The sequence below is a fragment of the Pholis gunnellus genome, assembly GCF_910591455.1.
Source record: "Pholis gunnellus genome assembly, chromosome: 15".
NCBI lineage: Eukaryota > Metazoa > Chordata > Actinopteri > Perciformes > Pholidae > Pholis > Pholis gunnellus.
This window is the reverse complement of record NC_136542.1, coordinates 17400921-17420842: the sequence shown is the minus strand read 5'-3', so window position 1 is coordinate 17420842 and position 19922 is coordinate 17400921. Positions and strand designations below refer to the sequence as shown.

The 19922-nt window shown below is 43.9% G+C and overlaps 3 protein-coding genes across 5 annotated transcripts; 1 reads left to right on the top strand and 2 right to left on the bottom strand.

The window, feature by feature from the left end:
- Positions 1–419: 419 nt before the first annotated feature.
- Positions 420–5667, bottom strand: LOC306707124 (protein tyrosine phosphatase type IVA 2-like). Of its 3 annotated transcripts, none has more exons than XM_079174442.1 (8): positions 5580–5667; positions 4762–4898; positions 4543–4670; positions 3528–4224; positions 3328–3420; positions 2768–2898; positions 2310–2384; positions 420–2213 (listed from the first exon to the last, which is right to left on the bottom strand). In XM_079174442.1, the coding sequence occupies exons 4-8, from the start codon at positions 3621–3623 to the stop codon at positions 2102–2104; spliced, it is 507 nt and encodes a 168-aa protein (XP_079030568.1). In that variant the 5' UTR covers positions 3624–4224; positions 4543–4670; positions 4762–4898; positions 5580–5667; the 3' UTR covers positions 420–2101. The 3 variants fall into 3 exon arrangements, with proteins under 3 accessions (XP_079030568.1, XP_079030567.1, XP_079030569.1); XM_079174441.1 differs by having other exon boundaries at positions 4762–4901; positions 5580–5666; XM_079174443.1 differs by lacking the exon at positions 5580–5667 and adding an exon at positions 5330–5413 and having other exon boundaries at positions 4762–4901.
- A 1338-nt stretch (positions 5668–7005) lies between these two features.
- On the top strand, positions 7006–12451 carry gjb9a (gap junction protein beta 9a). Its single transcript, XM_079174162.1, has 4 exons — positions 7006–7159; positions 9743–9932; positions 10569–10870; positions 11006–12451. The coding sequence occupies exons 2-4, from the start codon at positions 9762–9764 to the stop codon at positions 11343–11345; spliced, it is 813 nt and encodes a 270-aa protein (XP_079030288.1). The 5' UTR covers positions 7006–7159; positions 9743–9761; the 3' UTR covers positions 11346–12451.
- Positions 12452–14946: 2495 nt separating this feature from the next.
- Positions 14947–18013, bottom strand: marcksl1a (MARCKS-like 1a). The gene is made up of 2 exons (XM_079174120.1): positions 17738–18013; positions 14947–16417 (listed from the first exon to the last, which is right to left on the bottom strand). The coding sequence occupies exons 1-2, from the start codon at positions 17825–17827 to the stop codon at positions 15863–15865; spliced, it is 645 nt and encodes a 214-aa protein (XP_079030246.1). The 5' UTR covers positions 17828–18013; the 3' UTR covers positions 14947–15862.
- Positions 18014–19922: the final 1909 nt, after the last annotated feature.

Below are 19922 nucleotides of genomic sequence, written 5' to 3'. Positions count from 1 at the left end.
AGTGAGGGCAGGTCAGGCTCAGCATCATGTTGATCAGCTGCACATAATGCAGCTACAGCCCCATATGCAGTCCAGTCAGTGCGACCTGGAACTGTTGGAGACGCAGCCGGGCAGTTTGCAGAGCTGCGTTTGAAAATATTAACAAAAATGCGCTTTTTGGAAAATCTGTAATATGGTTTGCACTGACGTGATGATTGAACCGTTCTGTTGTCAACCTCTTATCAGATCGATATTAATGTGGACCTGATCTGCACCGCAATAGCTGTTTTAAAGTGGCTCTTAATTGGAAATTGTTTACGAGAATTTGACCAAAATGTGCTTGAAAATAAAATTATGTATGACAAACATCACACCCAGGACGGACACATCTGACCAAAATATAGAGTGATGAAATATAGTAGAATATATAACAAGCAACAGACACATTACTAAACACTTTAATTTTCCAACAGGACTACTAGATTTGTTTTTTTCTAGCAGACAAGACATTTCACACAAAAAACGAAAAAAAAAAACAAACACTGTGGAATCAATAAATAAATGACAAGTACAAATAGTTCAAAACAGTACAGGGAAAGAAAAGCTATGGAGCAATAATAAACATCACAAGGACCCAACAGCATCTTACAAGCGCAGCAGCCGACCGGTGAGCTGAGTCGGCACAGAGCCGGAGATGGACCAGAACCGAAGGCTTTCAGTGGCGGCCATGTTGGCTCCACAGCCCTGTTCTGTGGAGGTCGGTGGAAGGAATTCAGAAAGTGTTCAGCAGATTGTCCCGTTTGTACAGTCGGCTGTTCTGTGTTCATGTTTGTATATACGCTGCCACTCCCATCACAAAGTGGAAGGTATGGAGCACTGGGGTCAAAGAACTACCGACGACAGCTAACGGGACAATCTACCAAAACTTTAAAAAAAAGTGTTGAATACCTTCACCAGCTGACCTTCTAACATGCCGGCCCTCCTGCCTTGGTGAGGTTATGAAGGACAGCGTCAAACATCTACAGTTAACACAGGCGTGTTTCTAGAGAAGCAGACCATGGGACATACAGTAGACGGGTAGATAATAGTGTTTGTTTAATACAGCGTACGTCACATGTAGAACTCGCCAAATTTCTTTAATCGTCAATGCTTTCCAACTCGTCTGTGTTCTTCATCACCTGTGTCACCCTTTCGGGTGCGGGACATCGATTTGGTCCAGGAGGAGATAATTGGAATAAACAAAACCAGTCTGAAGCACCGGGTGGATTGATGTGCAACAAAAGCAGCAGGTCATTTATTCAGTTTGTAGTGTCGGAGTGTTCTAGAACGTCAATTTAAATCTGTTGCAAGGAATACTTCGCCACTAAAATAACTTCTTGATTTATACATCTGTCACTCACCCCGTGTTACCTTGAATTCTTGGAAGAAAACTTTTTTTCCTCGCACGCTTCCACGGTGAACGAAGAATCCTCAACCAGAGAAAGCTCTGCATTTAAAAACATCCGTTAAAACTCTCACACAACCTGTGCAGGGAAATCAAAGTCTCACGTTTCCGCATAAACAGCGTTGATGAGTTGTGTTTTGTGACTCTTGGTTCACTGAGGAGGCCGAGAGAAAACGTGATGCGAGTAGCTGATAAACAAACAAGGCATTTTGGGGGTTGAAGTTTTCCTTGAACATCAACGGCATTTTATCGACGCTGCATCTGTAATAGTGTTTTTAACATTGATGCAGACAGTTAGAATGAATTGTGTGTGGGGTCTCGCTTTAATGGGCTAAATATTTGTCGGGGATTTGCTACATATTACAGACCGAGGAGCAGAAATAAAAACGTTTAAAACCTCTTTTTTTAGGCTAATTTTTTTATGCAAAGTTGTCTGCGTAGGTTTTTAAAAGATCTTCAGAAATTTGACAATATGTCCTGTACATTTTTGTAAATACTTGAAACACTTTGATTGGATTTCACGGACATTGATGTTACCAAACATTCACCCAAAAACGTCAACTTCCCATTGAACATCAAACAGGTGGAGCGTCTCCTGTGGCGCTGCGGTGGCGATGCGGTGGTGCTGCGGTGGTGCTGCGGTGGCGCTGCGGTGGTGCTGCGTGGGGCCGTAGATTCCTACTGTATAGAGCAGCTCTGTCCGTTGGCGTCTTTGGAGCGCAGACACAGTTTAGGTTTGTAGCTCTCCAGGTACAGCAGCTGCTTGGAGTTGAACGCTCCACGGCGCTTCCTGACAAACGAGAACACGTTTATTTCTTTAAAAAAAAAAAAAAAAGAAATCACAGGGATGGTGCTGAATACGGTCAAATCAGCGTTTAGTACTCACAGTCTAATGAAGTGCACGGCGTCTTCATATTCCATCCCACACTCGATTAGAGCCAGGGCCACCAACACGGGAGCTCTGAGGACAGACGGCAAATAGATAAAAACGTCTGTTTGGACGGAAGCGCAGACTTTAAACCGTCATTTCAACCCAGCTTGTGCTCTGACTTTTGGCGCCGACTTTTCCTTTTTTATCAAGTCGATGCCAAAATGTACCTCGGTCCCCTGCAGCTACAGATCAAAGTGACACAGCAGTGGAACATCGAGTACCACAGAGCTTTATACTGTGCAACACTACTACAACCGACAATGCATGCCAGGTTTTCTTCACAACCGTTTTTTTTTTGTGCAAACAACAACATCTGAGAGATAACTGACTCTGGAGGATATTAATACATTAAGCCATTCATACAGTGTGTGATAAACACAACACGTTAGATCCTGCCTCTAGTGCATACTAACCTTCCTAATCCAGCAACGCAGTGCACAGCCACACAGCTGCCCGGCTCCTCCCGAAACTTTGTCTGCAGGAGGTTCAGCCAATCATCAACCACCTGTTCTGGGGGGGCGGAGCCGTCATCAAATGGCCAATCCTGGAGGGGATATCGAGTCTTTATTTGATCTCGTCAATTTGTTGAGACATGCTGTCAAATGTGAACATTTTTGTTTTCATGGTTAGGACTAAACCGACACTCGGTTTTGCAATGTTGGAGTGCTTCCTGATTGTATCGAAAAAAATGATTATGCTCTATATAGTGGAATCACTATAATGCAGTTATTAATGGTTCCATTTCAACCAAACCAGAGTTGGTGAATGTTGAAAAAAAGAATTGTTGAAACCGTTTTGTTGAGTCTAATTTTTATTTTGAATAAAATGTGTTTGAACAGGTGTTTTACAACACGGTGCAGCATGTGTATACATTCAGTATACCGTCAGTGCAGCATAGAAGTGTTGATGTGCTGCCAATGTTAGCTCCACACAAGCACTCGGCTAACTCTGCTGTGTATCTAACGTCACTTACCAGGACTTGGATGCTTTCTTGCTCCACCGGTGTCTTGTCGTACGTGGCAGCGCACACTCTCACCAGAGTGTTCACTCCATATGCCTTCAGATCCTGCACATGGAGACATACATTTAACACAGCACGACACGGTCGCTTCCTCTATTACTGAAAGAAAATGAATGATGGGTATGCATGAATTATTACAAAAGGTGCGCTACCTCTATAAACCTTCCGAGTTGTGCATTGGTGGGGTTGTGCGTAATGAGAAATCTCAGGCAGTCATAAGAGATCTCCACTGGAGCCGGTCGGTTCATTTTTAGACCCTCAAAAAGGTTTATTAACACAGAAAGAAAAAGGTGAGAAAAGGCCTGTGCTTCAAACAAATCAAAGTGAAAGTGTTGTAAAATTATATTTTCAATAAAAGAAAAACTGTCAAAAATGCAAAACCACTTTGCCAATAACTTCACTAACTAATGCATCCGTATGACTTATGGGCAAAAAACTGTAACTACTTGATTCTTTTGTTGATAAAAAATAAAAATAATAAGACAAAATTCCTGGGATAGAAATAAACTTTTCTTGGCAATGAAGAAATAACTCAAATTGGCTTGGTTAAAAATAAATATTAAACTCTTGCAGACCGGAGCAGACAACTAAAGTCCAGAAGGAGAAAAAAAATGAAGACAGAAAAAAAGAAAAAAAGATCCGTCCTTCCTTTCTCTCTTTCAAATCTACTAGCCCATTCAGAAAAGTCTTGGCCGAATCAGGGTAGAAGAAGAAAGGAGAAGCAGAAAAGGAGAAGAGCTGTGAGGAAGCTCCCGGGTTAAACCCAAAGCCTCTCCCGCTCCCCGGGACAGGTGACAGGCTGACGGTTGGCTTGTCTTCATATGGATAGAACAGGATGGCAGTAAGGACCTACGAGGACACGGAGACGGCCATTAAAGGTTTCCTTCCATATTGCTTTTTCTTCTGTTTCTTTATAGTAAGACAGTAGACAGTATCTTCTTTCTGTATAGAGACCTATTCCCAAATGGGATGTTTTTAATCTGAGGCTTTAGTGTGATTAAGACCTGATAACCATGCACCTGGATGACTTATATGACACATAAGGACATGAACTGACTCAGTGTGCCTCTCCTCTCTGCTGCCCCATAGACTGTAACATGGTGAAAACTGAGAACTTGTGCGTGATGTACCTGAATAAAAGACACACCCGGCCTTCATACTACGCACCTGTGCACGTCAATGGCAGTGTTTGCGCCTAGCTGGTGTCCCTCCTTTTCACTTGTCCACGATAAGCAGCAGGTGCTGGGCTTGGCAAAATTCCCCTCCGAGCCTCGCAAACGCCATACATGTGCAGCCTGGGGGAGGGAGAGAGAGAGAGAGAGAGAGGGGGGTATAATGCATTGCGAGCGTGACGTGTAGCCACTAGCTTAGCACAGAGACACTCACTGTGATGAGAGCTGGGGAGGTGGTTCATTGAGCGTACACAGGACAATGTGTCGGCTCCGGGATGTAGACACACCATTGATGATGATGCTGCTTTTTCTGGGTCCTGGCTGACAACGGCCCGCTAGCGTGCTGCTAACCTGCTGCGTAGAGGAGAAACGTGTTGATAACGCTCGGTTAGCCTGGTTTAAGTAGCTAACATACGATATTCTACCTGTTTGGCGTGACATTGTGTCCACGCCAAAAAAGAACGGACCTTTTAAAAATGTTCAGTTCATGCTAGTTAAACTATACGAATGACCAGAGATCGGATTTGCACCTGTAATTAATAAACAGCTCACATTACAGCGTATATAATGCTAGAGGTTAAATGTTGCTAGCTAGTCCTTTATGCCCCCTACAAACAAACGGATGTGATCGTTAACGTTAGCTCAGGCGATGCTCTAAATGACAGCCAGCTAGCTAACGTTACTAGTAGGCTGACTGTCAAACGCACACACAGTACTGTATACAGTTACCACAAACGGTTATAACATAAGACACACTGATTTAGCAACTAGCAAGCGGCTACCTCACTAGACTCATCAGTAACGCCATATGCCATTAGAGGCTCAGCCGCCAACCAGGTCAACAACCATGTTCCTAGAATAAACAAAGCTAACACTTCCAGGCTACAACGTTAATGCGTTGGCTGGATTTCAACAACAGCCTAATGACAGCGGGTGACAGTGGTGTCGTTAGCACGGGGCTAACTTCAGGTTCACATTAGTAACACCTGCTAACATCAAACACAGACGGCTGACATAGCTAACGTTACTTACAAAACGCAGTTGTTTCACGGAAAATCCAGACGTTTCTACTGGCGGAGAAGAGTCTGCGAAGGAGACATGTCGAACAGAAATGTCGAGTTAGCCACGATAAAAACAAACAAGACTTCCGGTTGCAAGCTTTCAATAATAAAACTGACTGAAAAGAAATACACACTGCACTGTTTTGAAAAAAAATCATGTCCGTTTTAATTTGTAAGTACACTTCCTGTATTATTCTCCTTCAACATGACGAATATTTTACAAATCACTTCGCATCATGTTGCTTTACTAAATCTAACAAAAGTGCTATTTTATCCCTTTGAGCAGAGTAAGCGAGGTTAGGTTTATTAAGGCAAGTAGTACGTAATAAGTAGTAAGTCAACTTGAATTGATTGATACACATATCCTGTGTAACATTATGTTAATCCAGGCATAACTGAACATTCGTCCTAAATCATATTAATTTGTTATACCGTTACTGTATGATAAAATAAGGCAGCATGCGGGCAAATTGTAACTGTCAAGCAGGTGTTGATGTCATTGCTGCCATCTGCTGTTTGCACAAAGTAAACCTACCAAGATATACACTGGCTGTGTTACTGTCAGTGAATTCCACGATGACGCACACAAAACAACAAAGCAGACTTTTAAAAAAGTGTGAATGTTTTAATGTTTTTTGTCAGCCTAGGGCCTTTCTGTATTTACAACTTGACCTCTAACCTTTATCCCGCTGGCATGACAACGTTTTCTAAGATGTTTTCAACAATGTCTACGGGACAAACTGTTGTTTGGTTAAACTTAACTCTAGATTTTCTCATGTGGAAGTGAAAGGGGAAAGGTTGAGAGGAGAGGGAGGAATCTCTCTCCCTCTCCTCTCTTTACTCTTTATCGTCATGTATTTTACTCTAATCCCACTATATATTCACAACTTATCAACGCTTTTGATGTTTAACTTTTTCTCTGGCCACTTTGCATTATTCTTCATACACTGACTTAATATATATTACAGCATTTATTGTATTTTATTTGATGCAGTTACTCTATTTCAAACAAACTGCAGCAACAAGTTACTGAAACAGTTTGACACGCTCCATTCATTTAGCTCTGATTTAGGTCTGTGTGTCTGTTACCATGTGAACACATTGCTCACTGTAAAAACATCTGCATTACTGCCCAAAGGGTGGGGCATCTTCCTCCCTCTCTCGTTCTTACTCTCTTTTTCCTTTTTCCTGTGTCTTGTTTATTATTCATAAGGTGTTAGGTTACATGGCTCAGAGGGCGTGGAGCCTTCCTGTACCGTGCAAACTGACAAGACGGGGCATGCAAGTGTGTGTGTGTGTTTGTGTGTGTGTGTGTGTGTGTGTGTGTGTGTGTGCGTGCTTGTGTGTGGTGACGTAGCAACTGTTGAATCTGGTTAGGCAGGAATCCTGAGGGAAGGGCGAGAGAGCAGAGACAGAAACAGAGAGAAAAAGCAGCAGAATAGTTTAACCCGTTTTTACTGAACTATATTTAACTTTACAGCTGTTTATTAATCTTCTCCTGCTGGTGTCGACATATTGGATTTGGGTATTTGAGTCTGGTTCCAGCACTAGGTAAGGTTCTTTGATTTTCATTAATGTTGTATCACATGCCTAAAGTGAGGACTGATCGGTAAACAAAAGACTGTATCCAGTTACAGTGATTTCTTTTCCCTTGTTTACCCTAAAACAGGCCGCTAGAAACTGTTATTTATGCCAACATATGCGGAGAAAACCTCTAGGTTATTTCCCTATAAAAGAAAAGACACAATGAGAGTAACGTTACACATGGTGTGGCAAGATGTTACGCAATCAGTATGAAGAAAATGTGGTTTTATAAAGTGTAGATTCACCACAGACCGAGTCGTTGGGGTATGTAGCCCTCTAAAAGTTAAACATTTCTACACACACAAGCTGATGTATATTAAGCAATCTGCTTTATAAATAGCCTACTATGCAATTGGTCTTTTAATGGTAGATTTAATGCGTGTAATTGACCATTTGTAACAACATTTTATATTTCGTAAACAGCCACTGCCTGAATTGGAGCCCAACGTTGGGGGTTTAAAAAAAAAAGAAAGACAAATATGAATGTAGAATCTGAACTGGTCTCACTATAACCACAGCAGTATGTGGTCCTCACTGGACAAGTCTCATTGCTGCGAAGATTTGTTTTATTTAGCCTATATGACTAAACTAATGGAGTAAATCCAGAGTTTTAAGTGTTAACAACGAAAAGTCCTCAGCCACTCCTTTATGTTGAAATCTAAATATTTTACTCGTTTCTAAACAGTGCGTGATCCTTCACTGCTCCAGAAAATCGTAAACGACATAAAGATGGTGTTTTATATCCGGATTCATTTGGATTTTATTTCTCTTCATAACCAGCGAAGTGGTGGGTCTTCAAGTATAAACAAATGGGAAATATAATAATAAAAAATCTGTTATACTTTCCAAATAACATTTATAACATTTATTTAAAAAAAATGTATTAATGTATTAATTAAAGCTTTAGTGGTTCTCGTTTATTTGACGAGCAAAAAGGAACTAAATGTGGCAAAATCCTCAATTAGATACACATTTTAAGTGAATGAATGTAATTGCGTTTTACAATAAAAAGGACTACAAATTAAGTATATCTTACAATCAAAAAAGAAGACTCTGTACAATGCCAGCCCTATGATACTATGAAAACATGATTCAATAGACTGAGCACAGTGTAAACCACATTAGGTTTTGTTTGCAAGAATAAAGACATATTTGTTAAACACACACAAACAGACAAACACAGACAAACAGTATAACTTAAATTGTGAAACCACACATTGGCCATGGAGGTTTATGCTTGAAGATATATTTATAATGGGCTAATGACACCTGGTTGTTTCATTCATGAACCTCATTCCCCTTGTTCCACAGCAGCGATGGTTATACGGTTAACACACACAGCAGCTGTGTGTACAGAATGAACAGCGTCCAGGATGGAGCACGAAGATACATTTTATCATCAACGTTTTATCTTATTTAACACTGGAACAGAGCTGAATTGTCATAGTAGGAGAACAGGTGTAACTAAAACCATTAACCATGGCTTAAAGGGCCTTGTTACAACTTTAATCAGGTTTCACATCTCTAAGTGAGCACTCCCAACTCCTCAAACTGGTTTGTCTGCGTGTCATAGAGCAAGTTGGTTCACTTTCAAAAACATATTTGCATTCGAAATATAAGATTTTGCATGAAACGTAAAGCTAAAAGTTTTGTTCCATGAAAGGTGTATGTGTTTGTTGGAAATGTGGTCTAAATTCTGAGCATAGAATCTATGGTTTGAAGAAATAGCTAATTTGTAGCTAGCAGCCAGTTAGCTTATCTTAGCATAATAGATTGCATAAAAAGGGGGAATTTAAATGAAGGTGAAAACATCAAACGTCACTGTTTTATTTGGGTTTGTGTGCCATACTACTTCTTGTTGGGGAGCAGTTGCTGGACAACCGGTGTACATTTCAGGAAGTGGTCCCAGACAGAAACAGTCGAGCACGTTAACCGCAAATTGTTGCTAAAATGCTTCCAGAGTGAAACCAGAGCTTTAGGGGTGCTGGAAGGCAGATTAGGCTACCTTTGGACAGAGCCGGGGCTAGCTGTTTCCAGTCTTTGTGCTACGCTATGCTAACCAGCTGCTAACTTCATCTTCTCTGGCCTGGGAACAGTACCATCTTCTTATAGCTACTAAAACACAGGCCTTCATTAGAGAGCGGTGACATTATTAATCCTGAATAATAATTTATGAAGCGTTAAAAAAAAAGAAAAAACACAACAGAGAAATCCTGGCAGACACGAGATACAGATCTGTTTCCAAATGTCACCTCCCACACCTGACCTGAGGTGAACAATTTCAGACAAGCCCATGCAAGCTCTTTGTCTTAGCCAGACATACCGGTTCTGGGTGCAGCTGGTGTTTTGAAGTATTCAACCATTCATATAACTTGCATCTTTTTGATTGGGCAACATCTGGCTAATTCTTAACCAGAAGCCTACATTTTATGTTATTGTTGTAAGTAATTGTCTGATTGTTTTTTTATCTTGTCATACGGATTGTGGAAGCACATCCCTGTATTCTCTCTTCCTCTCCGTTAAAGCGTACGTTTGTGTCCTATCACCCAGGCCCCGTGCAGCAGCAGCGATGAACTGGTCGGGCCTGGAGAGCTTGTTGAGCGGAGTCAATAGATACTCCACCGCGTTCGGGAGGATCTGGCTGTCCATGGTGTTCGTGTTCCGGGTCATGGTGTTTGTGGTGGCAGCGCAGAGGGTTTGGGGTGACGAGAACAAAGACTTTGTGTGTAACACTCGGCAGGTAAGATGTTTTCCTTTTCTATTCTAACACTATTCTTACATAAAAATCTGTCCCGACTGTTTGTGAGTTCAAGCACGACGTCGGCTGTTACCCTGGATGATGTCATCAGGGTTATCTCGGATTGGGTTGGACGCCTTCATTTGTTCAATTATAGTTCAATTTGCAACATTGTAGTTGTGGAGTTTGAAAGACGTGGGCATTTACCAGACCGGAAGACTTAAACAAAAGACAGTGTTGAGTTGCATTATGGGAAATGTAGTTACCAGTGTTTTGTGGAACACTAGAGACTAGAAGTAAAGATATATCTGGCTATGTTGCATACATTTTGACCTTTCTTGTTTGTAATTTGTCTCTAGTGAGACCCCGAACTTTGTGAAAGTGCAACACCAAATCGTTGCCGTTTGAAAGTTCTGTTATTTCACCTGAAAAGGGCCGTCGTCGTTTTGTATTCATCATTTCACGACAGTTGCATTAGTGGTATGACAGTATTGCCTCCTTGAGACCCAGTTCCTTGTTGTTGTTTTTTTATCTCTGGCACAAAGGCAATAACCTACACTTTCACTCGTTTCCACCATCTGAGACATTTTAGTCATTACAGAAAAAGCAATTGCTGTAAATCTTTTACTCTGTTTCCAGCCTGGCTGCACCACCATCTGCTATGACCACATCTTCCCCATCTCCCATATCCGTCTGTGGGCTCTGCAGCTGATCTTTGTCACCTGCCCGTCCCTGATGGTGATGGCTCATGTTAAGTTCCGCGAAGGAAAGGACAAGAAATACGAGGAGCTGCACCACGGCTCTCACCTGTACGCCAACCCCGGCAAGAAGAGAGGGGGGCTGTGGTGGACCTATCTGCTGAGTCTGGTCTTCAAGGCTGGATTCGACACTTCCTTTCTGTACATCCTGTATCGGATATACCACGGATACGACTTGCCCAAGTAATGCTCGTACCTTTTTACTTTTCAGACGAAAAGCACGGCCTTTTAATCATCTTCAGCATGGACATTGGAAATGAACAGCCAAACCGATTATCTAATGAATCTCTATTCGTCTTCTTCAATCCTTTCTTTTAGGTTGTCCAAGTGTTCCCTGGAGCCGTGCCCCAACACCGTGGACTGCTTCATCAGTCGCCCCACGGAGAAGAAGATCTTCATGATCTTCATGGTCGTTTCCAGCGCGCTGTGCATCCTGATGTGCCTCTGCGAGATGGTTTACCTCATCGGCAAGCGCATCGCCAAGCTGGTGAAGACCCGCCAGGACAACCAGAGGTTCCGCTTCGCTGAGCAGCACGAGCTCACCAACATGGCCCCGCCGAGGTCCCAGTACCGCAGGGATCCCACGCTGACGGAGAGCCAGATGAGTTTGAACAAGACGGACAAGATCAGAGACGGTGGTATAAGCACGACCTTATAGGACTCGGTTGAGGGGGGGGGGGGGGGGAAGTTATTAGACTGTGACCCAGCTGAACATGAAACATCCATGGCTCTCCGTCGGAAGGATCGCAGACACTGGCTGATTGTATGTTGAACACTGTTAAAGGTGAGGACGACTGGTCTCGCTGCGTTTGGATATCACATTTTTTTTTTTTTTTAGCTCATGGTTGACTATACCAGGACCAACATGCAGGACTTGGCTTTTAGAGCACGGGGTCTGACGTTGCGTTGGAAGGGCATTATTGATTGATTTGTTGAATCAACGTCCGGTGTGTCCTGTTACATGTAGTCTGTTACAGCTATCTCTCGCAGCGCTGTGGCAGTGCCAACGAAAGGTCTGGCCTCAAGCGTTATCATTCTGGTGTAAGGGGGGGGAAAATGCTCTGACTTGTTTGTATTCTGTTAAACATAATCACATTCGCCCTGGGCGGTGCTTAGCACAGTAATTTAGTCTTTAAGTCGTGGTGGTTTTTACACCACATGTCTGACCGGCGTTGGGGGGGTCACACACACACACACACACTGCACAACCTTCCACGAGGAAGGATCTCTAATGAGGTCCCCAAATTCAAAATTTCACACATGGTGCTCGGGCACCAATGCTGATCTGGGGCTTTTGTCGAACCGGATCTGATTGGGCCGTGCTCTGGACACCAAACTTGTTACCGAAAGCCCCACGAGATGGATTTTCATGTGGATGTGATGTGTGATCCTGCAATTCTTACCTTTTGTGTCTCCGAGCTGCAAAAGAAAAATTGACGGCGACAGGTAAATCTGGGTTAAAGTCGTGTTCAAAAAGAAAAAAAAGGGACCAAAACACTGCCGGGAATTTGATCGAGCTGATGCCTCACGTCAAGCGTCCATAAGAGGATATTTCTGACGAGCTTAATTAGCTGAGCTGGCAGGGTGAAGTTACAGGACAAGGTCACCATGTGTACCCCAGACACAACTACGTCTGTTCGGATTAAGAGTCAACTGGAATGTCGTAATGTGGTCCAATAGTTTTTTTTTAGGACTTGTTTTTTATTGACATATATAGAGCTATATTTAATTGCTTAAATAAAAATGCTGATCAAGCTCTTTGCCGAGACTGTCCCTATTTGCAGAAAGGTCCATTCTGGTATGTTTGTACACGCAGGGTTTGTATATAAAGTTTGCTGCTGCTCCTAACACCAGTGACAAACCAGGTCCTTTCCCGTGTTTACAAAAAGTCAGGATGGAAGATGGTCTATTTTTAAAAAGATATATGTTATAAAGGTTTGAAAACTTGGGGTCTTCGGCGTTCAGAATCAGGAAACCAACTGCATGTTGTCCAAACTACTGTATGTTTTATTACAATGTATTTTATCAATAAAGTCATAATTTATATAAGGCTTGTTTAAGATGAACTAGACCGACGCAGGCCTGCATAACTGCGATAACCGTCTTGCTCAGTGAATTGCATGATGGTTAGTGATTTTGTCCGACTTGCCATGGAGGCTCAACTGCATGAGAAATGGAAATCTGACAGGAAAAAGACGCGTGCAGTTTTGTGACCTAGGTGCCATTGGATCTCTCAAAGGGCTACAGCAGCGAAGTGCTTGATGGGAAATGACTTGCCTATAAATGGAGCTCAGCGCTTAGCCCGCAAAAGCTTCTACTATCCTTTTTCATCATTATTCCACAATGTTTATCTACAAGACCGTCAGCAGTAAAACATGTATTGAATGAGTATATTGCTGGCATTATTAATTCAACATAAAAAAAATCCAGCCTGGATAGAAAAGTTCTGCCTTTCACATGCAGTATTCAACCCCCGTGATTTGTTTTAAAATGAAGTTGTTATCTCAACTTGATTTTAGTTTTATCATTATAATTGTATTTATTGTTATTGTTTATTGTGTTGTGGCACATGAGTGGAATTCAGCCATCATACATTGTATCATTTACTCATAAAAATAGCCTATTATGCACATGAATTCACTTATTTTGTTGGTTAAAAAGCAACAATTTTATCACAGAACGTCAAACAAAAGTTGGAATAAAAACAGTTGAATTATGTTCTGTTACCACTAGATGGCAGCATACGTTGACAATACCTGTCAATGTGTCCATCTATCTATTTACAGACATTTTAGGGATTTTTGTCTAGAGATTTGTTATTGTGCAAAGGGACAGGGCGTAAAAGCAGCCACAGTGAACCGTCATTCATGAAGGTAAGAGCACAAATATGTACCCGTGAAGTCCCCTCGTGTTTAAAACCACGTGCCGGTGGCGTGCATCAAGAGCTCTGAACACAGCTGCACATTGTGGGCGGCGCAGGTACTCTCACCAGACGACCCAATGTTATTGCCTTCAAGTGCTTCTTTAATTAAAACACGGAATTCCACCATTTGCTTGTATGAGCGTAGGCTACAATTTCACACCATATTATGTTTACGGAAGTGAAACATAACGTTTCAGAAGAGGAATGCGTAGGAATTACGTTACAGTTAAAGTCTTTTACAGTTTTTTTTAAATTTCGTGGCTACTTCCATATTTAACAAATTGAAAACATCCGACGAGGATGGGATTCGAACCCACGCGTGCAGAGCACAATGGATTAGCAGTCCATCGCCTTAACCACTCGGCCACCTCGTCTGTGTACAACTTGTGACAACTCGTAATATTTCGACATACAGTAATCGTTATGCAAATATTTGTGGACGTAGACCTGCTCAACATTTCGGTTGACGTTGCTGCTTTTACATTATTGTGTTGTACGGAAACGCATAAGCCCAAATCTACTTCCACATCCCATTAAAGCGCATTATAAGCCCTACTAATGATACTAGCTAACTTTGGCTAATAGCATAACACGAACAACGTGTGAATTAGACGTCAACGTGTTTTACTGAACAGCAACAATGTGCAGACTCATGTACAATACACATGTCTGCCCACCACAGGGAGCCAGAGACCAACTAACAATTAGGTACTTTAAGCCTCTGACAACCAACTGGATTTTACTCCAGCAGCTGATGTCAAACAAGCTGCCACAATTCATCGAAAATGTTATAAAAATAACACACCAATGACGACATGTGGTGCTCTCTCACACAATCCACTATTTGGATTCAAATGTTCGTCACGCAGACAAGTAACATGAAGTGAAATTATGCAATGAGATGTGGGCTTATTGTGCCAAAAGAATAGTCTGAAATGCATGAAAACTGTATCTAAAGGATGAAAATGAATATGCAGATATCGTTCTATTTATGACAAAATATTGGTGCCGGTGGGTCCAGCTTATTATATGCAGAGCACGCGTGAATCAAGTGTGACTCAGGTCCATGGAAGCAGCAATGTTCATGTTCACTGGTGTTTATTTATTCTTCCATTTTCATAATTAGCTGATTTAATGACAACGCTTGTTTGTACCTCTTTAATCTAAATCATGGTTTCTTTTAATTACTTTTCATCCGAGACAGTTTGTATTCTCGTATCTACTATTTAACTGAATGTTTCTGTATGCATGATGTAGTAACTGTACAATAAGACTAGTCTTTAGTCTACTTCATCAGTGTGTCTTGAGGTGTGAATCAAAAGGCGGAACACAGACCGGGGGGGATCGAACATTTATTTACCCTTATTAAAAGTTACAATAAAACCATTGACATCTTCAAACGATAGCAAAATAAAGAGAACCAAAAATATTGGCCAAAACATATTTACAGAGACGGTTTGCAGATTAAAAAGCTCACATTTTGTACACAACCCCAACCCCTGCATCATAAACTCTGAAATGTGAACACTGCAATACTCAAGAAGCTTCAATGTGGTTTTAGCCAGAAGAAGAAAAAAAACCTAATTGAAATGCATGTACAAAGACATTGCTCCTTTTCCACCTCCCCTCCTTGATTTTTTACTTTTCTATACATGACAAAATACTTGAAATTTGGGGGGGGGTAAAACACAGGAATGTAGAATTCTAAAAATGAGTAAGATCTTTCTGAAAGGTTTATGTGTCCATATAACAGTCATTTCGAGTGAAGGAGATGCTCTGCCCCGCTCCGCAACGGTGACAATTTTTAGATCCCAAAAAAAAAAAGAAGAAGAGAGATGAGAAAGAAAAAGAAAAATGTTATAGGGCTGCCACGCTGTTAAAAAAAAAAAAGGATGCTTCTCCGTGAACTGGGAAAATAAGTCAGTATTCCTGATTCGCTCCACATCCGATCCATTTACCTTCGCCACACGCCAGTCCCCGTGTGCACCATGAGGGGGCGACACACGCCGGCGCTTTGATCGCGAGAGGGCCCGGTGAGATTCCGTCTGTCGAAGAACTAATAAAAGGCAGTGAACTGGTGGTTGACTCAGCAGACGTGATATATCCGTTGTCTTCTTCTCTAGTTTCGTTTATAACTTTTAAGAACGTGGCACGCGTCGCTCATATATATATTTATATACTTTAATCTTGGAAAATCAGTTCAGGTGCCGCGGCTGGGGGGGGGGGGGAGGAGGGAGGGAGGGGGGGTGCAGTCACTCTGCCTTGGCCTCACCCTCGGGGGCTGCGGGTGTCGTGTCCTCAGCAGGGGCGGGGGCGGCGGCCACCTCGGCCGGGGCAGCCTCTGTGGGCGGGGCCTCCTCCTTCACCTTGGCCTCTCCCTCGGGTGCGGCCTCAGCAGCAGCCGGAGCTGCGGAGGCGGCGGCCTCGTCCTCTTTGGCCTCGGCGGCCGGCGTCTCCTCTTTGGTTTCCTTGGCCGAGTGGCCGTTCTCCTCGGGCTTGTCCTCGGCCGTCGGGGAGGCGGCCTCCTCCTTGGCCTCCTCACCGCCCTTCTTGCTCTTCTTCAGCGAGATGCCCTTGAACTTGAAGGAGTTCTTCAGGGAGAACTTCTTCTTCTTCTTACCCTCCTTGGCGCCCTCGCCCTCCGGTTTGGCGGCCTCCCCCTCGGCCGCGGGGGCCGACTCGATGGCGTCCCCGGTGCCGTTTTCGCCCTCCTTGGCCGGTTCGGCTGTCCCGTTTCCATCGGCGGCAGCCACTTCCCCGTCCGGCTTGGCCGACACGTCGCCGTTGGTTTTCACATGACCGTTCTCCTGCAGAGAGGAAGGACTCATTAGTCGTGGATTTTTAAGTACTGAAACTGGGCCCAAAATAAACATGTTGCCTCTGCAATATGGAAACATATTTCACTCATAAACAGATGGATAAACTGTAGATGAAAATGTGCACAGGATCTGACACATGACAGATTAGCATTAGCCCATTTACTCCAATAGTTAATCCATGTTATACTTGAGGAAAGCTGCTTGCACTGACAGTGGGGTGTGTGTGTGTGTGTGTGTGTGTGTGTGTGTGTGTGTGTGTGTGTGTGTGTGTGTGTGTGTGTGTGTGTGTGTGTGTGTGTGTGTGTGTGTGTAAACAGCTGTTTGCATGACTACTAAGCAGCCACACGGGGGCAGTAGTGCTGCATTCGACAGTCAACACGGCTAGCGAGTTTGGGGAACAAAGGAATCCCCATGAAACCTGCTTTCTGCTCTCATCCCAGAGCTGCAGCTCCCATCTACCACCGCTCTCTGCGCGAGCTCGGTGTGGCCAGCCAGCACACACATCGGCCAATGTCGGCATATTCAATGAATCGACTGCACTCATGAGGGACCGTGGGCTCCTTTAAGTCGAACAACTTCATCAACGTGCATTGCAATGCGCCTTGCGTTGTATCAAATAATGATCTTCTGATCTGGGGTTTAGATTCAAGCGAGTCACTCGCGTACTCATCCCAGCTATCATTAGCCGTCGCCTATCAGTCGTCAACGCACATTTTGTTGAAACTAGTCGAACAACACGAGACACAAAACGCATAAATGTATATTAGTTTGGGGGCAGAGTTTTTGTTACTGGCGTCCCCGCAGCTTTGAATGCAACCCCGCAAAAAAAAAAACCCGCGCCTCCAGCAGAGCGCATTTGCATCCTTTGCACCGCTCCGCGTCTTTTGTTTTCGACGTCGAGAGCGACTACCGCCCCGACCGCAGCCAACTCATGAGAGAGAACACGGTCAAAACACACGCTTCTACTCGAATATGTCGTTCTCGCGTCGAATTGTGCGGGTGAATTGCCCCCTCCAACCCCCACCCGGGGACCGGCGAGCGGAATTAACAAAAGGCAGGTCTGGTGCGCGCCGAGCGGGGACGAGCATGGCCACTCGTCGGCTACTCTGGCTGGAGGTCTCCCCCCCCCCGCTGTAAACAACCTGTTATTTATTGAATTGGCTCTGTAGCCACGCGGGTTAACGCAGGAACGGGTCTGCTCTCTGTGCGGAGCGTGAAAGAGCAACAGCTAGGCATCGCAGCGGCACCCCACGCTGCCTTGTGGGCGTTGGGTGCCATGTGTCTCCCCGAGTGGCCTACTTCACTCACCTGGCCGTTGGCTTTGGCGGCGACAGGGTCGGCAGTGGCGGCGGCTTTCCCCTCAACAGCTACTCCACCCTTGGACAACGGGGCTCCCATTTTCTCTGACTGGTGTGTTGGAAACGAAAAAGAAAAACCTCGAGGAGAGTTTTGAGGTTTAAAAATCCAGCGCCGGGATCGGGTAAGGTCTTGCCAAAGAGGTGAAACAAATCCGACCGGATCTCCTTCTCCTTAGCTTGGTCTGGAAATGAGAAGATCCCCCTTCGCTGAGTGCGGACCCCACGGCGGCTGAGCTCAAATTAAAGGAGGTCGGTGATGAGGCTGTGAGTATTTCTACCGCGCCTCAAAAATCGACCGGAGTCTCCTCCCATGGGCGGGGCAGGCGGGGGTTTTGTCCAATCTGCAGCCGGGGGACGGGCCTGCTTCGCCCCCCCCCCCCCCTATGTCACTGCAACAGTCTGCTCAGCAAGACCCGTTCCACTGTTTCACATGTCTGGAAGGTTTTGGGGCATTTTGAACTTTTTATACTTTGTTCATCAACAGCACTGAGATCATACAGGTCACTGGCAAATTTATTTTCATAGCAAACTCTGGAAAAAGTACGACAGCATGATGGACAAACGCCATAAATGCTGCGGTGAGAAAAGCATACACACCACAGAAGTATTTTATCATCAGATCAGTGGATCCTAAACCTAAAGTTCAAGACCCCGAAACAGGGAAATAAAAAAACACATTTGCCATTCAAACCAGCCAATCTGGGAAAGGGAGCATCACTTGTTTTGGTTCAAGTGCTCACTGCTCCAAGATACATGCGCCTACAAAATGAGGGGGGGGGGTTGCAAATATAATTTTTAGCTAGAAAGGCTGAAAAAGACCTCAGTCTTCGTAGTGATTGTTCCAAGCTCATTGTTTTAAGACTCCACTCACTGTGAAGAAAACACCATTTTGAAAACACAGAAGACTCCGTCGATGGCCTCCACTCCGGATTCTTGAGTGACAGGCCCGGCTTTCCAAGAGTAAACTCGTTGCATAACGCACATCCCGCGTTGCACTCGCTGGAGACCCTGCGATGGCACTGGGGCTGCTTTGTCACCGACACAGACAGGGAGACAGTGAATCAGCCTGTCAAGCCGGTAATGAGGTCTCTTGGCCAGACGAGCGAATCCCACGATCGCAGCAATGACACTGCATTTTTCTTTTCTTTCTTCATTGGGAACCCAAAGCTGACGGGTTTCCTCTTGCGACATGGCGAGGTCAGGGGGGGTCATTGTGTTTTAAGCTGAGGAATAGACTGCTTCCATAGACCGGCATGTGACGGGGTCATACATGCGTTCGTGTATGCCAGCTGTCTCCTTTTCAAGCCGGTACTCTTAATTGTTGCAACTTTAACCAAGTTATCCCTTTTTTCCCAACCACAAGGCTCCTCATTTATCCGGCAGACGAACCCGTCTCAACAAAACATCTCTCTGTCTGCTTGTCATCTTCATGGGACTTCATTATTAAGAGGAATTTATGATTTAATGTATTCTTTTGAGGCATTCCTTTATAGCTCCATATGTGTCTATCTCTCTCTCTCTCTCTCTCTAGGCTTTCTGTAATTGTTTCCACCGATCCGATGGCACACGGGACGACCTCCTCCACGCATGCTCATACGAGCGTGTCACAGCCGTGGTATGCGGGGGCATGCACGGCCCGGAGAATGATCTCCATCCATTCAGTGGGCTGAGCGTCCCGCAGTGGAATACACCCTCAGGGTTCTGCACTCCTACCAAACCAACCACCACCACTCCTCCATACATTCGCTCAAACCTGGCTCAAACCTCAAACCTGGCTCAAACCTGGCTCATATTGTCTGTGCAACTCAGTGGAAGCGATTCTCGTGTTGTTCTGTCAGCATTTCAGTGTTAATGATCTGTAAATGAGAGTGTGAAAACTTTAAGCAACCATCACTCCAATCATTTTCTATATTAACTTAAATGATTAGTTTGACGTTTTGGGAAATATAATTATTAGCATTCTTACCGAAATTCAGATGAGAGAGGACATCTCTGTATGCTAACTGTGAAGCTAGAACCAGAAGCCGATTAGCTTAGCTTAGCCTGCAGACTGGAAACGATTAGCCTTGTTTTTACACATTTTTTTGGGATTTGAAAACCAGATAATACATGTTCATTAACGAGGTTAACTTTAG

What these genes read in the sequence shown, in the direction of transcription:
- LOC306707124 (XM_079174442.1), bottom strand. Translation starts at nt 3,623, where the DNA reads ATGAACCGACCGGCTCCAGTGGAGATCTCTTATGACTGCCTGAGATTT. An exon ending in AACTCGGAAGGTTTATAGAG is followed by an intron (nt 3,421 to 3,527) that starts GTAGCGCACCTT and finishes CTCCATGTGCAG; the next exon opens with GATCTGAAGGCATATGGAGT. An exon ending in AAGAAAGCATCCAAGTCCTG is followed by an intron (nt 2,899 to 3,327) that starts GTAAGTGACGTT and finishes TATCCCCTCCAG; the next exon opens with GATTGGCCATTTGATGACGG.
- gjb9a (XM_079174162.1), top strand. Translation starts at nt 9,762, where the DNA reads ATGAACTGGTCGGGCCTGGAGAGCTTGTTGAGCGGAGTCAATAGATAC. An exon ending in TTGTGTGTAACACTCGGCAG is followed by an intron (nt 9,933 to 10,568) that starts GTAAGATGTTTT and finishes CTCTGTTTCCAG; the next exon opens with CCTGGCTGCACCACCATCTG. An exon ending in CACGGATACGACTTGCCCAA is followed by an intron (nt 10,871 to 11,005) that starts GTAATGCTCGTA and finishes CCTTTCTTTTAG; the next exon opens with GTTGTCCAAGTGTTCCCTGG.
- marcksl1a (XM_079174120.1), bottom strand. Translation starts at nt 17,827, where the DNA reads ATGGGAGCCCCGTTGTCCAAGGGTGGAGTAGCTGTTGAGGGGAAAGCC. An exon ending in CCGCCAAAGCCAACGGCCAG is followed by an intron (nt 16,418 to 17,737) that starts GTGAGTGAAGTA and finishes TCCTCTCTGCAG; the next exon opens with GAGAACGGTCATGTGAAAAC.